General features: G+C 47.1%; 1 protein-coding gene across 1 annotated transcript; it reads left to right on the top strand.

Annotated features, from left to right (window-relative positions):
* LOC145362582 (uncharacterized) lies at positions 1-26,192 on the top strand. The gene is made up of 5 exons (XM_080218583.1): positions 1-32; positions 536-857; positions 6,245-7,348; positions 24,681-25,220; positions 25,284-26,192. The coding sequence occupies exons 3-5, from the start codon at positions 6,602-6,604 to the stop codon at positions 25,536-25,538; spliced, it is 1,542 nt and encodes a 513-aa protein (XP_080074709.1). The 5' UTR covers positions 1-32; positions 536-857; positions 6,245-6,601; the 3' UTR covers positions 25,539-26,192.
* Positions 26,193-26,914: the final 722 nt, after the last annotated feature.

Raw genomic sequence — 26,914 nt, 5'->3', positions numbered from 1 at the left:
TGGCGGTACGGAGAGAGCAATGGATCGCCCAGGTGGGTGAAAACGCTGCGTAAGCATGTGGTGTAAGCAGCAAATCGCGGAAGAGAGCTTCCCGGACCTGGTTTGTTCCGAGCAGGGCCGCAGCTCCTCAGGTTCGCTCCGGGTTACCGTTCGCCATCTTTATTGGGGGCCACACAGCAGTGCGAACGCGCGGTCGCCATGTTTGTAGAGGGCAATTATGTCATTGAGTGGGAGGAGCTTGTTCCCCATTGTTCAGAATGGAGACAACTTGTCCATCAAACTGCATCAACCCTCTGAGTCCCAATGTCTCATTGATGAGGCAGAGCGGTGACAGAGAAGGAAAAATAAAGGGAAATAAAAACAGAAAATGCTGGAAAATCTCAGCAGATCTGACAGCATCTGTGGAGAGAGAATAGAACGCTCTCTCCACTCACATTGTCTGTACCTTTAAGACTTGATTACCTGTAAAAATTTGCATTTTAATCATTATTTTGTGAATTGAGTTTGTGTCTTTCTATGCCTTGTTTGTGGACAGAACTCCCACTCACCTGACAAAGAAGCATCGCTCCGAAAGCTAGTGGATTTTGCTATCAAATAAACCCATTGGACTTTAATCTGGTGCATTGAGACTTCTTACTGGGTTTACCCCAGTCCAACACCGCCATCTCCACGCCAGAGAGAATAGAACCAACGTTTCGAGACTGGATGACCCTTAAAGCTTGTACATGTGTACAAAGAGCATGTAAACTTCAACACCTCCATGTACCTTTGTACACCTCTATCAATCTACTTTGCTCCAAGGAAAACAACCCCGATTTATCTTAAAAGAAAGACACTGCAACAAGGTAAAAGTGAAGGTAAGAGTTTTATAAATTTTCTTAAATAATTGGTACTCGAAATGTCAGCCTGTGGGGTTAAGTGCTGCACTTGTGAGATGTGGGAGATCTGTGATGCTTCCAGCGTCACAGATGACTACGTCTACAGGAAGTGCACCCAATTGCAGCTCCTTACGGACCGCATGGATAGGTTGGAGCAGCAGTTGGATGCATTTCGGAGCATGAAGGTGGTGGAAAGTGTCACAGTTAGGAGCTTTAGAGGCATGGTCACACTCAAGGTGCAGGCAGATAAATGCATGACTGCTAGAAGGGGCAGGCAGTCAGTACAGGAATCCCCTGTGGTCATCTCCTTCTCTGACAAATATACCGTTTGGATACCATTGGGAGGGGGTATAGCTTATCAGGGGATAAATAGAGCAGCCAGAGACCTGGCACCACGGCTGGCTTTGTTGTTAAGCAGGGAGGTACAAAGACCACTCGAACAATAATTACAAGGAGCTCTATACTTAGGGGTGCAGCTAGGTGCTTCTGTGGATATGAAAGAGACTCCAGGATGTTGTGTTGCCTCCCTGATGTCAGGGTCCAGGAAGTCTCTAAAAGGGCAGAAAGCATTCTGAAACGAGAGGGTGAACCAGCCAGTGGTCATGGTACATATTGGCACAAAGGTAGGACGAGGTCCTACAACAGCAGTTAAGGGAGTTAGGTAGAAAGTTAAAAAGCAGGACCTCTTCGGTTGTAATCACAGGATTGCTCCCTGTGCCACCTATCCACTGTCATCTCTTTAAGTAACTCTCCCCAGTTTATCAAGGCTAACTCACGCCATTTGTCAGCCCACTGGCCCAATTGATCAAGATCTCATTGCAATCCTAGATAACCTTCTTCACTGTCCACTATGCCAGCAATCTTGGTGTCATCTGCAAACTTACTAACCATGCCTCCTATGTTCTCATCCAAATAATTAATATAAATGACAAATAACAGTGGACCCAACACTGATCCCTGAGGCACACTGCTGGTCACAGAGTTCCAATCTGAGAAACAACATCCACTCTCTGGCTTCTGTCATCAAGCCAATTTTGTATCCATTTAGCTACCTTATCGTGGATCCAGTAAGATTTAACCTTGTGCAACAACCTCCCATGCGGTACCTTGTCAAATGCCTTGCTAAAGTCCTTTTAATCTGTACAGATGCTGCCAGATCTGCTGAGATTTTCCAGAATTTTCTCTTTTGGCTTGCTAAAGTCCAGATTGACAACATCAACTGCATTCCCCTCATCAACTTTCTTGGTTACCCCTTCAAAAAACTCAATCAAATCTGTGAGACACTCACAAAGCCATGCTGACTGTCCCTAATCAGTCCCTGTGTTTTTAAATGCCTGTGGATCCTGTCTCAAAATATCTTCTAACAGCTTACCCACTACAGATGAAAGGCTCACCGGCCTGTAGTTCCCAGGCTTTTCCCTGCAGCCCTTTTTAAACAAAGGCACAACATTTGCCACCCTCCAATCTTCAGGCACCTCGTCTATGATTATCGATGATCGAGGGGACCCACAATTTCCTCCCTAGCCTCCCACAATGTCCTGGGATACTCTTCATCACGTCCAGGGGATTTATCCATCTTGATGTGCTTTAAGCCATCCAGCACCTCCTTCTTTGTTATATGTACACTCCTCAAGACATCACTATTTATTTCCTCAAGTTCCCTAACATCCATGCACAGTGTCAGCTATTTCTGTAGTGTAGTGGTTATCGTGGATGCTTCCCACACAGTAAGTCCTCAGTTCAAAACCGAGTAAAAAAAAATTCTTCTTGTAATTATAGGCCAGTTAGTCTTACTTCAGTGGTTGGTAAGTTAATGGAAAAGTTCCTGAGGGATAGCATTTATGACCATTTGGAAAGATGCAGCTTAATCTGGGATGGTCAGCTCGGATTTGTGAGGGGCAAGTCTTGCCTCACAAGTTTGATTGAATTCTTTGAGTAGGTAACTAAGTGTGAGGACAAAGATAGAGCATTTGATGTCGTATACATGGATTTTAGTAAGGCATTTGATAAGGTTCCCCATGGTAGGCTCATGAAGAAAATAGGGAGGTGTGGGATAGAAGGAAATTTGCCCGTTGGATAAGTAACTGGCTATCTCATAGAAGACAGAGGGTGGTGGTGGAGGGAAAATTTTCAGACTGGAGGCCAGTTACCAGCTCTGTACCACAGGGATCACTGCTGGGTCCTCTGCTATTTGTGACTTTTATCGATGAGTTGGAACAGGGGGCTGAAGGGGGGTTAGTAAATTTGCTGATGACACCAAGATTGGTGGAGTAGTGGAAGAGGTGGAGGGCTCTTATAGTCTGCAAAGAGACATTGATAGGATGCAGAGCTGGGCTGAGGTGCGAAGTGATTCATTTTGGTAGGACAAACTTGAATGCGGATTACAGAGTCAACAGCAGGGTTCTGAGGAATATGGAGGAACAAAGAGATCTTGGGGTTCATATCCACAGATCTCTGAAGGTTGCCACTCAAGTGGATAGAGCTGTGAAGAAGGCCTATAGTGTGTTAGTGTTTATTAATAGGGGGTTTGAGTTTAAGAGCAGTGTGGTTATGCTGCAATTATACAGGACCTTGGTAAGACCACATTTGGAATATTGCGTTCAATTCTGGTCAACTCACTATAAGAAGGATGTGGAAACATTGGAGAGAGTGCAGAGGAGATTTACCAAGAAGCTGCCTGCTTTGGAGGGCAGGTCTTATGAGGAAAGGTTGAGGGAGCTGGGGCTTTTCTCTTTCGAGCGGAGGAGGATGAGAGGCGACTTAATAGAAGTTTATAAGATCCTGTAAGAGGGCTTTACAAAAATAATCAGTGTCAGTATAGGATAGAAATTCAGAACAGGTAATTGTAATTTCTATGGAACATTCTTTCCTCTCTCATTCCCCAAAAGTTGTAAATCTCCATCCCACACACACTCTGGAATTCTCTGCCCATTGAAGTGGTGGAGGCTGCCTCACTAAATATATTTAAGGCGCGGGTAGATAGGTTTTTGATAGGCAAGGGGATTAGGGGTTATGGGGAGAAGGCGGGAAAGTGGAACTGAGCCACGTCAGATCAGCCATGATCTTATTGAATGGCGGGGCAGGCTCGAAGGGCTAGATGGCCTACTCCTGCTCCTATTTCTTATGTTCTCTCCCTCCATTCTCACTCTGCTGTATCTAATATTCACCCTCCCAATTCTCCTGAAGGTGCTGATTGACAGATCCATGCTTCCTGTCCTGGAGGCACATAGCTGAAACTCTCCATACAGGCTGTCATACAGATATACATCTATATGACTGGACTAAAAATGTGTGGAATATATAGACTGGATTCACTTCCTTTCCCTTCAGTTGCTGCAAGTCCCCAATTTCCCCCAGAATGAGAAAAGAAATGGAAACCGGAAAACATTGATTTCCTCCCAGATGTTCCCCCCCCAGATGGGTTGCATGGTAGCACAGTGGTTAGCACTGCTGCTTCACAGCTCCAGGGATCTGGGTTTGATTCCCGGCTTGGGTCACTGTCCGTGTGGAGTTTGCACAGTCTCCTTGTGTCTGCGTGGGTTTCCTTCGGGTGCTCCTGTTTCCTCCCACAGTCCAAAGATGTGCAGGTTAGGTTGATTGGCCATGCTAACAATTGCCCCTTCGAGTCCTGAGATGCATAGGTTAGAGGGATTAATGGGTAAATATGTAGGGATAAAGGGGTAGGGCCTGGGTGGGATTGTGGTGAGTGCAGACTCGATGGGCCGAAGGGCCTCTTTCTGCACTGAAGGGATTCTATGATCGTTTGTTGCACAGAGGAAGCTTTACCCTGAAGCTCATTGGCTAACATCCGCATTGTGATGTCACATTGGAGCCCGAATTAAATCAGCCAATAGGAATCACTGCCCCGCGGTGATGTCTCCGGATTCCAGTGCGCAGGTGCGCAGACCCGGGAGCCCCGCCCCCACCCACTGCTCCCCTCCCCCTCCCCGGAGCCCCGCCCCCACCCACTGCTCCCCGCCCCCTCCCGGGAGCCCCGCCCCCACCCACTGCACCCCTCCCCCTCACGGGAGCCCCGCCCCCACCCACTGTTCCCCTTCTCCTCCTCGAGCCAAGGTTTCCAGACAAGCGGCTGGCGGCTCCGGCCAGAGCGAGAAGCCGCTCGGTGGTCTGCCCCTCCCCCCACGGGCCAGGAGTGCGCATGTCCAAGGGAGAGGGGAACCTGTGCATGTGCGGGGCTGTGTCCACCTCTTCCGTGACCAGCAAGCTTAGATGGGAGAGTTGGAGGACTGGAAGAACTCTGGTCCTCCAGCCAATCACGGGCTTTGTGTGAGTGAAGATTGAGCTTCAGAAAATCTAAAACTTGCTGCTGTCTCCAACATTTGTGAGTAAAACACTTTCCTTCCCCCACCCCCTTTCCATTTCTTATTATTTCTAGTTCTGTAATATATTACTGTAGCCATTTTATATATTTCCAGTCATAAACTCATTGCAGCACAGGAGTCTATTGGGCAACTTGAGTCATGGAATCCCTACAGTGCAGAAGGAGGCCTTTCGGCCCATCAAGTCTGCACTGACTCTCCAACAGAGCATTCTTCAGAGACTCTCTCCCTGTAGTATGACAGATTTATCCTGCTAATCCCCCAACCCACACATCCTGGGACACTAAGTGGCAATTGAGTAGGGCTAATCAACCTAACCTGTACATCTTATGGACAGTAAGAAGTCTCACAATACCAGGTTAAAGTCCAACAGGTTTATTTGTTACCAGGAGCTTTCGGAGCACTGCTCCTTCATCAGGTGAGTGGCCACTCACCTGATGAACCTGGTGTTGTGTGCCCACCACTGTCCACCTTCGACATCTCCACATCATCTTATAGACTGCAGATTGATTCTCTGCAGAACGAACCAATTAGTCCTTTTCTATCTCTCTATCAATATTCCTCTGCAAGTTTTATTTCCTTCAAGTGCCCACCCAATTTCATTTTGAAATGATTGAACATCTTCTGTTCCACCATCCTCATAGGCAGCGAGTTCTAGATATGTGCTCTCCCTACCTAAATATAAATCTTCCTCAAATCCCCATTCTACCACATCTCAGTTAATAATTACACTTTTATCCATTATTATAGACATCTATCTGGCAGCCTGCATGGAGATTTTCAGCTCTCTGTGTGTCCAGGACAGGAAGCAGTGAGCATGGATCTGTCAATCAGCCTCAATCAGCACCTTCAGGAGAATTGGGAGGGTGAATATTAGATACAGCAGAGTGAGAATGGAGGGAGAGTGTGTGGGATGGAGATTTACAGCTTCTGGGGAATGAGAGAGGAAAGAATGTTCCATAGAAACTAGAATTGTCTGTTCTGAATTTCTATGACAGAGATGACTTTTGTAAATTTGTTTTATAGGGGAACAGAAGGTGAGGATTTATATACAGAAATCTCAAACCAAACATCACATCAAGATCTGACAGAGTCACTCAATTCATCGGGACCTCAATGTCATCGGCCTTTGGATCTAGAAGGAGAAATGTTTCTCTGTTCTGTCTGCTTAAGGAGATTTTAAGCAACAGTGTGACTAGAAAAGCAGCGAGATGCACAAACACAGTTGAGTCAGAGTGTTCCAGTGCACTGAGTGTGGAAAGAGCTTTAACCAGTTACACAGCCTGAAAATACATCTCAGCGTTCACAGCGGGGAGAGACGGTACCCGTGTTCTGTGTGAGATTTAACTGTTTAACCTGGAGAGTCGGAAGGACACCAGCACCATGGAGAAACAGTGGAAATGTGGGGACTGTGGGAGAGGATTCAGTTTTCCATCTCAGCTGGAAATTCATCGGCGCAGTCACTCTGGGGAGAGGCCGTTCACCTGCTCTGTGTGTGGGAAGGGATACACTCAGATAATTGATTTACAGAGACACCAGCGAGTTCACACTGGGGAGAGGCCATTCACCTGCTCTGTGTGTGGGAAAGGATTCACTCGGTTATCCAGTCTGCAGAGACACCATCGATTTCACACTGGAGAGAGACCTTTCATCTGCTCTGAGTGTGGGAAGGGATTCACTCAGTTAATTGATTTGCAGAGCCATCAGCGAGTTCACACTGGGGAGAGGCCGTTCACCTGCACTGAGTGTGGGAAAGGATTCAGTGTGGCATCAGGTCTGCGGAGACACCAGTTAGTTCACACTGGGGAGAGACCGTTCACTTGCTCTGTGTGTGGGAAGGGTTTCAGTCAGTTGCCCTACTTGCAGAGGCACAATGTCACTCACACCCAGGAGAGACCCTTTAAATGCTCTGACTGTGGGAGGGATTTCAAAAGCTCTCAGCTAATGATGTCCCACCAGCGCATTCACACTGAGGAGAGACCGTTCAGCTGCTCTCACTGCACAAAGAGATTCAGATCATCATCTGCCCTGCGGACACACCAGCGAGTTCACACTGGGGAGAGACCGTTCACCTGCACTGTGTGTGGGACGGGATTCACTCAGTCATCCCGACTGCAGAAACACCAGCGAGTTCACAAGGCAGAGAGTCATACAGTACAGAAGAGGCCTTTCAGCCCATCGAGTCTGCACTAAATTTACACTAATTCATTTTCCAGCACTTCGCTGATGGTGTTTGAACTGTCAAAATATTCCAGTGCTCATCCATGAGCTTTTTAAAGGTTGTGACACTTCCTGCCTCTACTACCCTCCCAGACAGTGAATTCCAGACTCCCACCACCCTCTGGGTGAAAACATTTTTCCTCAAATCCCCCAAAACCTCCTGCCCCTCACCTTAAAACGATACCCCCTCATTATTGATCCTTCAAATAAGGGATACAGCTGCTTCCTATCCACCCTGTCCGTACCCCTCATAATCTTATACACCTCAATCATGTCCCCCCTCAGCCTTCTCTGCTCTAAAGAGAGCAATTCAAGCCGATCGAGCCTCTCCTTATAGCTCAGCTGCTCCATCCCAGGCAACATCCTGGTGAACCTCCTGTGAACCCCCTCCAGTGCAATCACATCCTTACTACAGCGAGACAATCAGTACGAGTGCAAACTGGGATCAAACAGGGCTGCATCATCGCGCCAACCTTCATCCCCACCTTCCCCGCAGCAACACTCCACCCCAGCACCATGAAGCTTCCCGCTGGAGTCCAGCTCATCTACTGGACCAGTGGGAAGCTTTCAATGTCCCACCCCTCCAGGCCAGAACCAAGACCAGCCCAATCTCAGTCATCGGGCTGCAGTACGCAGACTCTGGGGGAGGGATGGGGGGAATGCTAAGTAATGGACTTGGGTATTATCACTAGACCATTAATCCAGAAACTCAGCTAATGTACAGGAGACCCGGGTTCGAATCCCGCCACGGCAGGTGGTGGAATTTGAATTCAGTAAAAAAAAGAACCTACTGATGACCATGAAACCATTGACTGTCAGGAAAAAAACCCATCTGATTCACCAATGTACTTTAGGGAAGGAAATCTGCCGTCCTTACCTGGTCTGGCCTATGTGTGACTCCAGAGCCACCGTGATGTGGTTAACTCTCAAATGTCCTCTGGCAACTAGGGATGGGCAATAAATGCTGGCCAGCCAGCGATGCCCATGTCCCACAAATGAATTTTAAAAATGCCTATTTGATTTGATTTATTGTCACATGTATTAGTTTACAGTGAAAAGTATTGTTTCTTACGCTATACAGAGCATATCGTACAAAGGGAAGGAGAGAGTGCAGAATGTTAGTCATAGGTGTATGCATTAGGTCCACTCAAAAGTCTGATGGCAGCATGCAAGAAGCTGTTTTTGAGTGGATTGGTACATGTTCTCAGACTTTTGTATCTTTTTCTCAATGGAAGAAGGTGGAAGAGAGAATGTCCAGTGTGCACGGGGTCCTTAATTATGATGGCTGATTTTCAAGGCAGTGGGAAGTGTAGACAGTGTCAGTGAGTGGGAGGCTGGTTTGAGTGAGGGACTGGACTTTGTTCACGATCTGAGTGTGTCTGTGTGCACAGTCAGAGGTTGATCTAGGGGATTTTCACTGTTACTGGATGGTAGGGTCAGTGTAAGCCTACTTGTGACACCAGTAAACAAGCTTAAACATATCTACAAACTACTGTTGATGCATCCACTGAGGCATGTGAGAGAATGGGCCTCAGACTAAACATCCAGGAGACAAAGGTTCTCTCCCAGTCCGCTCCTACTCCCCCTCCCGACCATGGTGAGCCCCTGGACAATGTGGATCATTACCCACACTTTGGGAGCCTCTTCTCAGCACAGGCAGACATCGGCGATGAAATTCAGCAGTGACTCCAATGCGCTAGTGCAGGCTTCGGATGCCTGAGGAACAGAGTGTTCAAAGCCCGAGATCTCAAATCCAGCACCGAGCTCATGGTGTACAGAGCAGCTGTAGTCTCTGTCCCTCTGTATCCATCAGAAACATGGACAGTGAACAGCAGACACCTCAAATCCCTGGAGAGATGTTGCCAAAGTCGCCTCCACAAAATCCTGCAAATCCACTGGCAGGATAGGCATAGCAATGTGAGTGTCCTCTCCTGGGCCAATATCCCCAGTAGTGAGGCACTGGTCACACTAGACCAGCTGCGATGGGCAGGCCAAATTGTCCTCACGCCCCACACAAGACTCCCACAACAAGTGCTGTACTCCGAGCACCGCAATGGCAAGCTGTTGGAGAAAATTCCTAAAGTTTGAGAAATTTTAAACCATTAGGCATTTCAGACACTACCAGCATTGAGTTAAATGATTTAGAAGCTACAGTCTACATATGTAAGAAGAACAGTCTACATATGTAAATGCAGTAAGAGATTTAATCAATTAATTCTGATTTACTTGTAATTCAGAGATTTAAACAAGTAATTCTGATTTAAAAAAGGATTTTCTGATTTTAAAATGGATATTAGCTGTATTTTAAAAGCAATTGTAACCTTTAGCCAAAGGCAGGCTGCTGCAAGGCATGATGGTACAGGGACACTTACAGACAGGCTACATTCTTCAGAAGAATGAAGCCACAGAATTTGCCAACATTTGCCAGTGAAGTTTCTAATAGAAAGGTTTTCAAGGCAGCTTCATGAGTAGGATCCATTCACACTGTCCAGATAAGACACTGCCTTCTCAGACATGAAGATTTGCATTTGTCTGGTTGGCCAGTGGCAGAGTAAGAGCTGGTGGGAACCGTAATTTTGATCTTTATAGCTAAGCATCTGGGGTTGCTGAGCAATAGGGGGAGGATGTCAGCAATAGGGAGAGGAAGTGTCCGGATTCTATGGCCAAATCAAATCCCATTGTGTCAGAGGATAAAATACAATTGGCTAAAGTATATGCCATATGTAATTAACGATATTTTGTGTTAAAAATGATTGGTTCGTACCTAATGAAAGGTGGGAGAATTTGACATGAAGAACGCATAATTGATCTATCAAAAGCATTTTATGTCAGTTATTGCAGAGATCAGGATGCTTCTCTTCTGGAGAGGTATTACACTGTCCAATAATGTTTCCCTTCGATCATTGGTCAAATAAAAGATGTCTTTAAACTGGGACACTGGCTTTCGTGAGTCTTTGTATTGTCTGAAGGTTTTGGCAATACCTGGTCTCCAGCGGTAATGTACCCAGTGTGTTGGGGGCAATGAACTCAGAAGAATCATTCAACACTCAAGCCTGATTCAATCAACAAACAGTTTATTGAATTACCATTACCACCTGTTAGATTGTTGTTCTTTATCTGGAGTTGAGGTGACAACGAGAGAATTCTCAGTTATTCCAAATTCCTCCAGGCTACATTTAAAATTTTCAGATTTAACTGGTTTGAATAAATCCACAATTATAAATTAAAATAGACACGAGTTTCCGAGTGATTTAAACACAAATCAACCGAGTGCTGAAAGGATTAACTTTTCTACAGAGCCGAAAGGGGTGGGGAGTGAGCAGAAAAAAACTTGGCTCGCAATTATGGCACTTTACATGATTTACAAAAACTTTTCTAACAACAAAACAAACTCAATTTTAAACTTCATCCATTCATTTTTTGTTACGTTCTTCAACCTAATTATTGTAATTTGATCAGTTATAGTAAGGGATGGATAACTTTTGTGCTTTATAAACTGATTCACTCATTTTGTTAATTCTACATGGGCTCGGAGAATCAGAAGCCAGACTTCTTCATTTTTATCCTTATTTTCCTCTCTCACCACTCCCTCTGTTTTGGGGGAGGGTTGTGGGGATTCCAAATCTCATTTTATCATAAAAGTGAAATACTGCGGATGCTGGAAAATCTCAGCAGGTCTGACAGCATCTGTGGAGAAAAAATAGAATCAATGTCTCAAGTCTGGATGACCCTTTATCAGAGCTCTTATGAAGTGTCATCCAGACTCGAAATGGCTCTATTCTCGAAACATTTTATCAATAGGTTTTGTGTTCTTAGTTTCCAAATGGCAGGTAAGAGACCTGTCCGGTACCCACTCGAGGTCTGATTTTTCACTGGCCATGATGGGGTAAGATAATAACCATTCGGATCTACTCTCAGAGGGTCTGCTTTTCAGTCCAGTGCTACTTGGAATATACCGTCACTTCACTGACTATCAGGTCACAAATCAGTCACAGTTTCTGAGCACAAATTTAGGATAAATTAATTTAAACAATGCCTGAGAATGCTTCTTAATTTCTTAATCAACTACCTACCACTGTTTGTTGATTGGTCAGACCCCCCTTTTTACAGATTTGGGTATCTCAACCGCTGAACACCAGCCGGTCCTGGGATAAGTTTAATTCCAACTCATTCCCAGTAAATATTCTCACCAGGTCCTCCCTGGGGGCCCTGCTCAGCAGCTTTAATGGTCTGTAATTACAGAAACTGAGCTGTCACAGGAATGTGGTCAAGACAGTCCAGTCCCATAATGCCTCACATTCAATCTGCACTCCTTCCATTATAACAGAATATGTGTCTGTATGTAGCTGCCTCGGCCATGGTCAACCCCAACACTGCCTTCCTGAACTGCTACAATGCCTGTAAATACACCCACAGTGCTGTTAGGGAGTGATTTCCAGCTACACATTCCAGACTTTCACTAACTGTAGGTGGATAACAGATTGATATATTCCATTCAACCACACCCAAGCTGAGTTATCCCAGTTATTGTCCAGGACAATATATTCACAATATCTTTAAAACAGAAATTAAACATTCCCATTTGATTTCCGGTACTAACATATTCTGTTAGTTTGTTCTTTATTGTCGATGTCAGGCTGGGGTTGTTCCCCTTGGAGCAAAGGAGGTTGAGGGGAGATTTGAACGAGGTGGACAAGATTCTGACAGGTTTAGATAAGGTGGACAAAGAAAAGCTGTTCCCATTCGCTGATGGGACAAGGACGAGGGGGACACAGATTTAAAGTTTTGGGTCAGAGATGTAGGGGGAGGAATGTGAGGAAGAATATTTCGATGCAGCGAATGGTAATGACTTGGAACTTGCTGCCTCCGAGGGTGGAGCAAATGGAGACACTAAACAATTAAAGGAAATTGGATGGATATTTGTGGGGGGAGGTTTCAAACAGAAATGTTCATTAAATATCCCTGAACGTCCTAACACCCTGTCACTCTGTGATCCTTGTGAAATTTAAAGCAAAGTATTCGCAACAAGACTCAGAGAATCAGCCCACTGGAGGCTGAGACCGGCCAGTCCAGCAGAAAGAAACCCTCCCCATTGACCAACCGTGAGAATGAACAAAATACAGTCCTGGATATAACTGAGAGCTGAAACAGTAACAGCAGAATCCAACCCCTGGAATCACTCGTGAATTCGCTGGTGTCTCAGCAGCTGGGATGAGACTCTGAATCCCTTCCCACACTGAGAGCAGGTGAATGGTCTCTCCCCGGTGTGACGTCGCTGGTGTGTCTGTAGGTGGGATGACTGCGTGAATTTCTCCCCACACTGCGAGCAGGTGAAAGGCCTCTCCCCGGTGTGAACTCGCTGGTGTCTCTGCAGGTGGGATGACTGAGTGAATTCTTTCCCACACTGCGAGCAGGTGAATGGCCTCTCCCCAGTGTGAATCCGCTGGTGTCTCTGCAGATGGGCTGACCAAGTGAATCCCTCCCCACACTGCGAGCAGGTGAAAGGCCTCTCCCCAGTGTGAACTCGCTGGTGTCTCTGCAGGTGGGATAACCGAGTGAATCCCTTCCCACACTGAGAGCAGGCGAACGGCCTCTCCCCAGTGTGAACTCGCTGGTGTGTCTGCAGGCTGGATAACTGAATGAATCCCTCCCCACACTGAGAGCAAGTAAATGGTCTCTCCCCAGTGTGAACTCGCTGGTGTCTCTGGAGGCTGGATGACTGGTTGAATCCCTTCTTACACTGAGAGCAGATGAATGGCCTCTCCCCAGTGTGGCTGCGCTTATGTATTTCCAGCTTAGATGGGACTCTGTATCTCTTCCCACAGTCCGCACATTTCCATGGTTTCTCCATGGTGCATGTGATCTTGCCTCAGTTGCAGCCTCGTTCACACACAGAGCACAAGTACAGTTTCTCCCAGCTGTGATATCTATTCAGGCTTTGTAACTGGTTAAAGCGCTTTAGTCAGTGCACTGGAACACGGTTGGTGCTTTTCCAGTCACACTGATGTTTGAAATCTTTTCAAATCAACAGACCGGACAGCCATTTCTCCTTCTGGATTCAAAGGCCAATTCAGGTCCCAAGGAGTGTGACTCTGTCACGTCTCGATGTGACTTTTGAGAATTCTGCCCACAATTCCTCTCTCAATATCCTGTAAAACGAGTTGAAAAAAAGTCATCAGCGTCAGAACAGAAATTCAGAACAGAAAATTCTAGTTTCCACGGAACATTCTTTCCTCTCTCATTCCCCAAAAGCTGTAAATCTCCGTCCCACACGCACTCTCCCTCCATTCTCACTCTGATATTCACCCTCCCAATTCTCCTGAAGATACTGATTGAGGCCAATTGACAGGTCCATGCTCACTGCCTCCACTCCAGCACACAGAAATCGTAAGCAATAGAAGCAACAAGTTGGGCCATTCAGCCCATCAGATTGCCACAACCATTGATTGAGAATTGGCCGATAGCCACATTTCCCATGCTATCCCCCAGATGCCTCGATGCGCCAGTGTCTTCGATATCTCAAAATCTTATCAATCCCCGGCTTGAAATTGCTTGATGACTGAGGGCTTTTGTGGTCCAAAACTTCACCACATCCTTGAGTGAGGAAATCCCTCTTTACCTTAATTTTCTCTCCACTTTCCTAGCTGTTCCCCATAACTCTTGACTCACATCAAAAATCAGTCTAACTCACCCTGGGATATATTCAGTGAGCCTCAGCCTCCAATGATCCCTGTGGAAGAGAAATCCAAACGACTAATGACTCCGATAGGCAGGAGATTAATGCCTGGAAATATCTAAGGTAGTTCCAGGCCAATATTAATCTGTCTTCATTCAGACAGAGGGAGGAACAGCAGCAATGCTGGGCCACAATACAGGAAGCTCCATTCAGCCAAATCTCAGGCTCTGATTGGCTGGAGGACCAGCGCCTCATCCGGTCCTCCAGGCGTTCCCATTGGTCAATGTCCCCGCACGCAGACAATGGGGGGTGGAACCCGAGCCCACGTGTGGTTTTGACCCGCCAGCTGGTGTCCAATGCGCAAAGTGTTCTGCTTCCGTAACCAGTGCCCGTGGCCGCCAATGGGAGGCGGTGTGCTGGGCACGCCCCTCCGAGTCATTGTGACGGCACAATGGAGCCCGGCCTGAATCAGCCAATCAGTCTGCTCCAGCGGTGACGTCTCCGGAGCCCCGCCCCCGCCCATTCATTCATTCCCCTCCAGTCAGTCCATTCCGCACATTGTTACTCCATTCATTCATACAGAGATCTGCCGAGCAGCCTGGATGGAGACTGTCAGCTCTGCGTGTGTGTGTCCACAGTAAAAAGTCTGACAACACCAGGTTTTAGTCCAACCTATTTATTTGATAATATTCTCACTAGCTTTCGAGGGGACAGCCTCTTCGTCAGGTGAATGGAGAGTTCTGGCCTCAGACAGAGCATATGATATGCTCTGTCTGAGGCCAGAACTCTCCATTCACCTGACGAAGAGGCTGTCCCCTCGAAAGCTAGTGAGAATATTATCAAATAAATAGGTTGGACTAAAACCTGGTGTTGTCAGACTTTTTACTGTGTTTACGCCAGTCCAACGCCGGCATACCCACATCATGTGTGTGTCCAGGACAGAGATCTGTCAATAAGCACCTTCAGGGGAATTGGGAGAGAGAATATTAGATGCAGCATGGAGGGAGAGTGTGTAAGACAGGGATTCACAGCTTTTGGGGAATGAGAATTACTACATCTGACCAACCATCCGTGAACCTTCACAATAAATCTCAGGACACTCTTATCTCTGACTTGTCTGTACTTGTAGCAGTCTCACAAGTATGTGTGCTGATATGAGAGGCTCTGCTCGGCAAGTTTAATGCCCCATGATTGTGTCTTTAATGACTAAATAGGAATGTGCTCAAGCCAGCGACATCCCATAATGCTTTATATATCAGTTAGTAACAATTCATTTGTTAACACAGTCCACAAGGATATATAAATACATTTAAAGGCAAAATACTGCGAAACAAAAACAGAAAATGCTGGAAAATCTCAGCAGGTCTAACAGCATCTGTGGAGAACTCTGACGCTCCAAACGTTGGCCTATTCTCTTTTCTAAATAAAGCTTTTTTAAAGTCATGATCTTATTGAATGGCGGGGCAGGCTCGAAGGGCTAGATGGCCTACTCCTGCTCCCATTTCTTATGTTCTTAAATATATATAACACAGCTGCCTCAGTTTTGGCCCATTCTGACACATACGATGGTGACTGGCAGGTCAGCCAATTAGTCAGAATATTTAAAATGGCCAAGAATGAGGAAAAGAATGACAAGGGAGGAAAAATGTGAGTATGAGGGAAAGCTAGCTCGAAGTATAAAGACCGATAACAAATGGAGCACTGGCCATAGAGCAATAAAGCACAGAAACAGGCCCTTGGGCCAACTGGTCCAGGCCAAGCTCTGAACCTGTGCCTCAGAATTCCCTCCAGTAACTTATCCAGCACTGATGTGAGGCTCAGCGGCCTACAATCACCAGGCTTCTCTTTACTCCTTAAACAACGGAACAAGATCTGCCACACTTCAATCTTCCACAACTTTGCCAGTGGAAAGAAAGAAGCAAATCTCTCTTGAAGGGCCACTGCAATTTCTTCCCTAACCTCTCAAAAGATCTGAGAATACACTTTAATTAGGCCCAGGGGATTTATTTACCTTAATGCACTTTAAGGTTGAAGATTTCTCCACGAGTATATCTCCACTGCATGGGTTTTCTCCGGGTGCTCTGGTTTCCTCCCACACCCCAAAGATGTGCCCTTAGGCTGATTGGTGTAACAAATTGTCCCTAAATTAGTCTCCCCTCAATCTGGTTTCCAATGTGGAGTGCCATAAGCATAGACAAGGGTCATGGGTGGAAGAGGGGACTCGCAATGTTAAAATGGGCGGCGTGGGCTCGTTGGGCTGAAGGGCCTGTTTCCTGGGCTGTGTTGTTCTTTGTTCTAAGTACAAAAGTACATAAGAAATAGGAGCAGGAGTAGGCCATCTAGCCCTTCGAGCCTGCCCCGCCATTCAATAAGATCATGGCTGATCTGAAGTGGATCAGTTCCACTTTCCCGCTTTCTCCCGTTAATTCCCTTGTCTATCAGAAACCTATCTACCCAGAACTTAAATATATTCAGTGAGGTAACCTCCACCACTTGGCAGATGGAATACAATGTTGGCAAGTGTGAGGTGGTCCACTTTGGTAGGAATAATAGTAGGAAGGACTACTACTTACAGGGCAAAAAGCTGCAGCAGGCGACGGTGCAGAGGGACCTGGGGGTCCTTGTGCATGAGTCGCAAAAACCCAGCTTGCAGGTGCTGCAGGTGGTCAGGAAGGCGAATGGGATGCTGGCCTTCATAGCGAGGGGGATAGAATATAAAAGCAGGGACGTCTTGCTGCAACTGTACAGGGCACTGGTGAGGCCGCAGCTGGAGTACTATGTGCAGTTTTGGTCGCCGCACTTGCGCAAGGATATTTTGGCCTTGGAGGCAGTGCAGAGGAGGTTCACTAGGCTGATACCGGAGTTGAGGGGGTTGAGCTATGAGGAGAGGCTGAATACACTGGGCTTGTACTCGTTAGAGTTTAGGAGGATGAGGGGAGATCTCATTGAGACGTATAAGATGATGAAAGGGATGGATAGGATAGAGGTGGAGAGACCCTTCCCGCTCAGAAAGGACAGCAGGACTAGAGGGCACAGCCTCAAGATAAATTTAGATCAGAGTTGAGGAGGAACTTCTTCACTCAAAGGGTGGTGAATCTCTAGAATTCTCTGCCCGTTGAAGTGGTGGAGGCTGCCTCGCTAAATATATTTAAATCACGGGTGGATAGATTTCTGATAGACAGGGGAATTAAGGGTTATGGGGAGAAAGCGAGAAAGTGGAACTGATCCACTTCAGATCAGCCATGATCTTATTGAATGGCGGGGCAGGCTCGAAGGGCTAGATGGCCTACTCCTGCTCCTATTTCTTATGTTCTTATGTTCTTACTTCAACGGGCAGAGAATTCCAGAGATTCACCACACTTTGAGTGAAGAAGTTCCTTCTTGACTCTGATCTAAACTGGTCCCCCCCCCAACTCATTTTGAGGCTGTGCCCTCCAGTCCTGCTATCCTTTCTGAGTGGGAAGAATCTCTCTACCTCTACCCTATCCATCCCCTGTAATACATATAAGTAATAGGTGTGTGGCCCAGTACATAACCTCTTATTCCTTTAGCACCTATGATACTCTCCTCAGTCAACAAGGGGGAGAAATATTCATTTAAAAACGCAGCGATCTCCTGTGGTTCCACACACAGATGGCCACGCTGATTTTTAAGGAGATCTATTCTCTCTGTAGCCACACTTTTATTCTTAATATAGCTACAGAGCCTCTTGGGATTTTCTTTAATCTTATCTGCCAGATCCATATCATACCCTCTTTTCGCCCTCCTGACTGCCCTCTGAAGTGTTCCCTTACACTTTGTAATCACATGGAGTGATTCACTTGTCCCTGTTCATCTAAACCCAACGTATGTTTCCTCTTTTATCTGAGCGGTGCCTCGATATTCCTTGTCAGCCAGGGAATCCCTGGCGACGTGACCTGATGTGGAGATGCCGGTGTTGGACTGGGGTAAACACAGTAAGAAGTCTGACAACACCAGGTTTTATTTGATAGTAAACTCACAAGCTTTCGAGGGGACTCCCTCTTCGTCAGGTGAATGGAGAGTTCTGGCCTCAGACAGAGCATAGAACAGCGCATAGAGTTTACAGATTACTGATTAGAATGTGAATCTTTACACCTAACCTGCTGTTCAAGTCTTAAAGAGGTTGACAATGTGAGTGGAAGGAGCACTGATCACAGTTTAAAGAGATGTGTATTGTCTCCAGACAGCACAGTGAGTGAGGTTTTGCAAACCCAGGCAAGTCACGGGGGTTACAGATAGTGCGACATGAACCCAAGATCCCTGTTGAGACCGTCCTCATGTGTGCGGAACTTGGCTATCAGTCTCTGCTCAGCGACTCTGCGCTGTCGTGTGTCGTGAAGGCTGCCTTGGAGAATGTTTACCTGAAGATCAGATGCCAAATGCCCGGCCTTCACGACACACGACAGCGCAGAGTCGCTGAGCAGAGACTGATAGCCAAGTTCCGCACACATGAGGACGGTCTCAACAGGGATCTTGGGTTCATGTCGCACTATCTGTAACCCCCGTGACTTGCCTGGGTTTGCAAAACCTCACTTACTGTACTGTCTGGAGACAATACACATCTCTTTAACCTGGGCTTAGTGCTCTTTCCACTCACATTGTCAACCTCTTTAAGACTTGAACAGCAGGTTAGGTGTAGAGATTCACATTCTAATCAGTAATCTGTAAACTGTCTGTGCTGTTCTATGCTCTGTCTGAGGCCAGAACTTTCCATTCACTTGACGAAGAGGGGAACCTCGAAAGCTTGTGAGTTTACTATTAAATAAATCGGTTGGGCTAAAACCTGGTGTTGTCAGATTTCTTACTGCCTCCCTGAACTGCTACAATGCCAGTAAATACACCCACAGTGCTGTTAGGGAGTGATTTCCAGCTACACATTCCAGACTTTCACTAACTGTAGGTGGATACCAGATTGATATATTCCATTCAACCACACCCAAGCTGAGTTATCCCAATTATTGTCCAGGACAATATATTCACAATCCTCACTGATCCTTGGGAGCACTGAAGAGAGGAAGAGATTTGTAAGAGGAGAGCTTGAGCGTAAGTTAGAGCGATTTTTAAAACTTACTTTGCTTATTTTTTAAAAAAATTTATTCTGGAAACTGGAAGCAGTTTGCAAAGAGTCTTGGGTAGTTTCTTTTTCCTTACCGTAAATTGGAACGGCGAGGAATCCCGATACTCCACACAGGTAGAGTATCCCACCCTCCCACCTCCTCTAACCTAAAAAAAGAGAGAGAGAGGCTCGGAGTGACAGCAGGAAAGCTTGTTTTTGTGTGAGCTGGAAGGGCTTTGACTCACAGGGCCTAAGCGAAAAGGGTGTGGCAAGGTAATTTTATAAGTTTTTTAAATTACTTTTTTCTCTGTATTTCTAAAAAGGACAAGTATGAGTGTGAGGCCAGTATGTTGCTCCCAATGCAACATGTGGGAGGTCCTGGAGGCTCCTGGTCTCCCAGACATCCATACGTATGCTCGGTGTGTGGAGCTGCAGTCCCTACGGGACCTGGTAAAGGAACTGGAAATACAGCTCGAGGACTTTCGTCTCATTAGACAGAATGAGGAGATAATTGACAGGAGCTACCGGCAACTGGTCACAGCGGGGCAACGAGAAGAAGGCAAGTGGGTAACTGTTAGGAAGGGGAAAGCTCACGTGATGGAGAGCACGCCGGTGGATGTCCCCCTCTAAAATAAGTACTCCTGTCTGAGTACTGCTGGCGGGGGGACAGCTCACCTGGGGGAGGAAGCAGTGGCCGGGTCTCTGGAGCTGAGCCTGACCCAGTATTTCAAAAAAGTAAGGAAAAGAGCAGTAAGGCAGTGTTAATAGGAGACTCCATAGTGAGGGGATCAGACAGGCGTTTCTGCAGATGCAGACGGGAGTCGCGGATGGTGGTTTGCCTCCCTGGAGCTGGGATCTGGGATGTCTCTGGACGCTTCCCAGACATCCTGAAAGGGGAGGGTGAGGAACCGCAGGTTGTGGTTCATATAGATACCATTGACATAGGCAGGAAGAGGGAAGGGGTCATGAAAAGGGATTATAGGGAACTGGGTAGACAGCTGAGAGAGAGGAACGCGAAGGTAGTAATCTCAGGATTGCTGCCTGCGCCACAGAGTGAGAGCAGGAATGGAATGAGGTGGAGGGTGAGTGCGTGGCTGAGGGACTGGAGCAGGGGGCAGGGATTCTGGTTCCTGGATCATTGGGACCTCTTTAGGGGCAGGTGTGACCTGTACAGTAAAGACGGGTGGCACTTGAATCCCAGGGGGACTAATACCTTGGTGGGAAGACTGGCTAGGGGCTACTGGGGGGACTTTAAACTAGAATGGTTGCAGGGAGGGAATAGAGATGAGGAGACTGCGAGCGAGGAGGTTAGCTCCTGAGTAGGGAAGGACTGTAGACAGTATGAGAGGGAGGTTAGACGGGTGATGGAGAAGAGAAATGTCCAGACTGAGGGGCTGAGGTGTGTCTATTTTAATGCCAGGAGTGTAGTAAATAAGGTAGATGAGCTTAGGGCGTGGATTGCTGCTTGGGAATGTGATGTGGTGGACATTACAGAGACTTGGATGTCTCAGGGACAGGAGTGGGTATTAAGGTGCCAGGATTCAGATGCTTCAGGAAGGACAGGGAGGATGGCAGAAGAGGTGGTGGAGTGGCACTGTTGATCAGGGACAGTGTCATGGCTGCAGAGAAAGAGGATGCCGTGGAGGGACTGTCTACAGAGTCTCTGTGGGTGGAAGTTAGGAACAGCAAAAGGTCGATAACTTTGCTGGGTGTTTTCTATAGGCTGCCCAATAGTGACAGGGAAGTTGAGGTGCAGATAGGGAAACAGATCCTAGAGAGATGTAGTAATAACAGAGTTGTCGTGATGGGAGACTTCAATTTCCCAAACATCGACTGGAATATCCCTAGGGTAAGGGGTTTGGATGGGGAGGAGTTTGTTAGGTGTGTTCAGGAGGGTTTCCTGACACAGTACGTGGATAAGCCTACGAGAGGAGAGGCTGTACTTGACCTGGTGCTGGTGAATGAACCAGGGCAGGTGATGGATCTCAGTGTTTTATTCTCAGATGTTGGAAACAGGAAGAATTTTCAATCTGTCTGTTGCCCCATCTTCATTCACCCAAAAACCCACGCTCTGATTGGCTGGAAGAACAGCGGCCTTCCGGTCCTCCAATTCTTCCCATTGGCCAGAGCTGGTGAGGGGGCAGTGAATCAAAGGTGCGCATGTGCGGGTGTTTGGAGTGACTTCGCATGTGTGGATTTTTGGAGTGAATGCGCAAGTGCGGGTTTTTGGCGTGAATGCGCATGTGCGGGTTTTTGGAGTGAATGCGCATGTGCGGTCGTGGGGCGGGGCCGGCGCCCTGACCATTGTCTTCCAGCCTTTCCCATTGGACAGCAGCTCAGCGCGACTGGGACGGCATGTCCCGCCCCGCCCCCCCCAAAGTAGGCCTCCGCCCCCCCATTGTCTGCCTGCGGGTGGATTGGCCAATGGGAACTCTGGAGGACCGGAAGGACTGTGCTGCGATCGCTGCCTCTCAATCGTTCTGGCCAATGGAAAAAGCTGGAGGACCGGAAGGAATCTGGTCCTCCAGCCAATCAAAGCTCCGCCATTGTCTGAATGCGGAAGTTGGTCAGTGAGTTTGTTGAGCTGCTTATTCCTGCACAGGAAAGGTGCTGCTCTTTCTGAATAAAGATTGAGCTTCAGACTGAGTCAGACTTCCTCCTGTCTCCAACATCTGTGAGTAAAACACTTTCTTTTCTTCCCCCCTTTCCATTCATTAGGAGTAATAGAAGCAGGAATGGCCACCAGGCCCTTCAAGCCTGTCCAGCCACTCAATCCGATCATTGGCTGAACCATACGGCCTTCAACTCCTTGCCTTTTCCCAATGATCGAGGAAAAGGCTTATCAACTATTTATCCACCTCCACGCCTAATGATCCAGCCTCCACAACCCCTCTGGGGCAGAGAATACCAGGGATGCAAGAAGAAGTTTCTGCACACCTCAATTTTAAATGACTGACTCTTTATCTTATTCGGGGCTATCTGAAAATATCTCATCGTCTACCCTGTCAAGCTCCCTCAGGATCTTATATGTTTCAATAAAGTCACCTCTTTATCTTCAAAGCTTCAAGGAATAAATAGACAATTTATTTGCTCTTAATAGGACAACCCGCTCATCCCAGGAATTAGCCTGGTGAACCTCTGTTGGACGACTTCTAATATTACTATAATCCTTGTTTAAGTAAGGGGGATCAAAACTGTACGCAGTATTCCAGGCAAGGCCTCACCAACACCCTGTGCAGTTGCCACAAAACCTCCCTGTTTTTAAACTCCAATCCTTTGTAATAAAGGTCAAAATTCCATTTTCCTTTTTAGCGATTGTGGGACTTGGCTGGTAGCTTTTTGTGGTTCGTGCACAAGAACACTTCGATCCCTCTGTACTTCACTCACCCTGCAGTGTCTCCCCACGTAGATAATCTCCATTTTGATTCTTCCTACTGAAATACATGACCTCACACTTCCCCACGTTGAAGTCCGTTTGCCAGGTTTTCATCACCCAATCTATCCATATCCCACTGCAGAATCAAAATATCCTCGTCATAACATGTCCATTCACCTATCTTTGTATCATTCTATTCCTTCTCCAGGTTTCCACTCTGAAAGTGACCCGTTGGTTCCAACTCCCTGTTTTCTATGTGACAGCCAGTTTTCAATCCATGTTAACACACTTGCACCAATTCCATTGGCCTTTACTTAATGCACCAGCCTCTTATGTGGCATTTTGACAAATGCCTTTTGGAAATCATAGAATCCCTAGAGTGCAGTAGGAGGCCGTTTGGCCCATCTCGTCTGCACTGACTCATGAACAGAGCATCTTTCCCAGGCCCTAATCTCATTACCCTCCACTTTTTCTCCACTAATCCCCCAATTCTAAATCTAAGGGCTAATTTAGTGTGGCCAATCAACCTGACCTGCACATTTTTGGACTGTGGGAAGAAACTGGAGCACTTGGTGGAAACGCACACAGACATGGGGAGAATGTGCAGACTCCACACAGACAGTGACCCAAGGCTGGAATTGAACCCTTGTCCCAGGCACTGTGAGGCAGCAGTGTTAAGCACTGTGCCAACCTATCTAAATACACAACATCTATAGATTACTCTCCGTTTACTTGACCTCTTGCATCCTCAAAGAAGTTGAGCAAATTTGTCAAACTTTCATAAAACCGCTGCTAAATTAAATGGGGCAGCACGGGATGGCTTGTTGGCACAGTGGTTGGCACTGCTGCCCCACAGCGCCAGGGACCTGTGGAGTTTGCATGTTCTCCCCATGTCTGCGTGGGTTTTCTCTGGGTGCTCCGATTTCCTACCTCATTCCAAAGAAATGCAGGTTAGATTGATTGGCCGTGATGAATTGTCCCTTAGTGTTGACACATTAAGAGGGTAAATACTTGGGGTTGCGGGAATCGAACCTGGATGGGATTGTTGTCAGTGCAGGCTTGATGGGCCAAATGTACTGTAGATTCTATGATTTTATAAACCGGTTTATAGTCCACTTCCTTCTGCCTTTCTCCCTCTTTGAACAAAGGCATCACATTGGCAGTTTTCCAATCTTCTGATACCCCCCCAGAATTTAACACGTTACAAAAAATTTTAACCAAAGTATCCACCATCTCTTCAGCAACCTCCAAAGAAAGCCTAGTGTGCAGTTCACTGGGCCCTGGTAACTTGTTTGTCCTTAGCCGCTGAAGGGAAAGGAAGTGAGTCCAGTGTGTATATTCCACACATTGTTAGTCCAGTCGTGTGGGCATAGATCTGTCTGGCAGCCTGCCTGGAGATTTTCAGCTGTGTGTGTCCAGGACAGGAAGCAGTGAGCATGGATCTGTCAATCAGACTCAATCAGCACCTTCAGGAGAATTGGGAGGGTGAATATTAGATACAGCAGAGTGAGAGTGGAGGGAGAGTGTGTGGGATGGAGATTTATACCTTTTGGGGAATGAGAGAGAAAAGAATGTTCCACAGAAACTCGAATTGTCTGTTCTGTATTTCTATTCTGTACTGATACCAATCACTTTTGTAAACTCCTTTTACAGGATATTTGAAGGTACGGATTTACAGACAGAAATCTCAAACCAAATGTCCCATCAACATCTGACAGAGTCACTCAATCCATTGGGACCTCAATATCATCGGCCTTTAAATCTAGAAGGAGAAATGTTTCTCTGAGCTGCCTGTTTGTGGAGATTTTAAGCATCAGTGCAACTGGAAATGTACCAAGACACACACCTGAGTGAGTGTGTTCCAGAGTCTGAAAATACATGGCAGCGTTCACAGCGGGGAAAGAGTGTAGCCGTGTTGTGTGTGAGATTTAACTGATTGGAGAGTCACACCCGCACCATGGAGAAACCGTGGAAATGTGGGGACTGTGGGAAGGGATTCATGGTCCCATCTCGGCTGGAAGTTCATCAGCGCAGTCACTCTGGGGAGAGACCGTTCACCTGCCCTGTGTGTGGGAAGGGATACACTGACTTGCCTCACCTGCAGAGACACCAGCGAGTTCACACCGGGGAGAGGCCGTTCACCTGCTCTGACTGTGGGAAGGGATTCACTCAGTTATCCCACCTGCTGAGTCACAATGTCACTCACACCAACGAGAGACCCTTTAAATGTTCTGACTGTGGGAGTGGTTTCAAAAGCTCTGGAGAGCTGGTGTCCCACCAGCGCACTCACACTGAGGAGAGACCGTTCGGCTGCTCTCACTGCGCCAAGAGATTCAGAACATCGTCCAACCTGCAGATACACCAGCGAGTTCACACCGGGGAGAGACCGTTCACCTGCTCTGACTGTGGGATGGGATTTACTCAGTTATCCCACCTGCTGAGTCACAAAGTCATTCACACCAATGAGAGAAACTTTAAATGCTCTGAGTGTGGGAGTTCCTTCAAACACGCCTCAGATCTGAGGGTCCACAAGCGCATTCACACCGGGGACAGACCGTTCAGCTGCTGTCACTGCACAAAGAGGTTTAGAACGTCCTCGCACTTGCAGGTACACCAGCGCACTCACACCGGGGAGAAACCATTTATCTGCTGTGTGTGTGGGAAGGGCTTCACTCAGTCATCTGCCCTGTCGACGCACACAGTCACTCACACCCAGGACAGACCCTTTAAATGCTCTGACTGCGGGAGGGATTTCAAAAGCTCTCAGGAACTGATGGTCCACCAGCGCGTTCACACTGAGGAGAGACCCTTTGGCTGCTCTCACTGCTCAAAGAGGTTTAGAACAGCGTCCAACCTGCAGAGACACCAGCGCGTTCACACCGGGGAGAGACCGTTCACCTGCTCGGTGTGTGGGAAGAGATTCACTGTTTCATCCTCTCTGCAGAGACACCAGCGAGTTCACGAGCGATAACAGGAGTTAGATTCTGCTGTTATTGTTTCTGCTCTGAATTATAGCAAGGTCTGCAATTTATTCATTCTGACAGTAGGTCACTGGCGAGGGTTTCTTTCTGCTGGACTGGCCGCTCTCATGACTTTGCTCCCAGTGGACTGATGCTCTTTGAACCTGGGAGAGCACATTTCCCACTGAAATGATCCACAAAAGCTGATGAAGGACATTTGTTTTTTTTCCGGGTTAGTAAATAGTCTCTTCCCCTCAACTACAGCTAGATCAAAAATAAATACAGAAAGAACCGGAAAAATGCAGCAAGTCTGGCAGCAACAGTGGAGAGAGAAACCGAGTTAATGTTTCACGCCCAACGTAACTCGACCTCAGAACGAGAGGGGGAAATGGGATGGGTTTGATGCTGGTAAGAAAGAAGGGAGGGTCAGGGAGAACGAAAGGGAAAGTCAGGGATTGGTTAGAGAGCGGGTGAGATTAAATGACAAAAATGTCCTAGAACAAAAGGCGAAGGGAGAGGTAATGGTTGTAATAAAGACACAAAGCATTGGTCCAGAGTAAGTGTTAATGGCAGAATAAAGGACAGCTCTGTCTGGAAGCAAAACAACAGGAAAAATGTGTAGTGGTCCATTTTGGCAGGACCAATGGGATGAAGGAGTACAATATCAAGGGTAGGAGTCTTAGCTGTGTTGAGCAGAAGGACCTTGGGGTCCGGGTCCATAGGACTCTTAAATCGGCCTCGCAGGTGGAGGATGTGGTCAAGAAGGCGTATGGTGTACTGGCCTTCATTAATCGAGGGATTGAGTTTAGGAGTCGGGAGGTAATGCTGCAACTTTATAAGACCCTTGTCAGACCCCACTTGGAGTACTGTGCTCAGTTCTGGTTGCCTCAGTACAGGAGGGATGTGGAAGCTATTGAGAGGATGCAGAGGAGATTTACAAGGATGTTCCCTGGATTGGGAGGCATGCCTTATGAAGATAGGTTGAGGGAGCTAGGTCTCTTCTCTCTGGAGAGACGAAGGTTGAGAGGTGATCTGATGGAGGTTTATAAAATGTTGAGAGGAATAGATAGGGTGGATTCTCGGAGGCAATTTCCCAGGGTTTTATTTTACATGGTCTCCCCAATGTATGCTACAACAACGGATGAATGAACATCGCTCGACAATCACCAGACAAGACTGTTCCCTTCCTGTTGGCGAACACTTCAGTGGTCACGGGCATTCAGCCTCTGACCTTCGGGTAAGCGTTCTCCAAGGCGGCCTTCACGACACACAATAGCGCAGAGTTGCTGAGCAGAGACTGATAGCCAAGTTCCACACACATGAGGACGGTCTCAACAGGGATCTTGGGTTCATGTCGCACTATCTGTAACCCCCGTGACTTGCCTGG

Source organism: Carcharhinus amblyrhynchos, unplaced genomic scaffold (genome assembly GCF_965287045.1).
Source record: "Carcharhinus amblyrhynchos unplaced genomic scaffold, sCarAmb.v2.hapA scaffold_38, whole genome shotgun sequence".
Lineage (NCBI taxonomy): Eukaryota > Metazoa > Chordata > Chondrichthyes > Carcharhiniformes > Carcharhinidae > Carcharhinus > Carcharhinus amblyrhynchos.
This window is presented reverse-complemented; position numbering and strand designations above follow the sequence as displayed.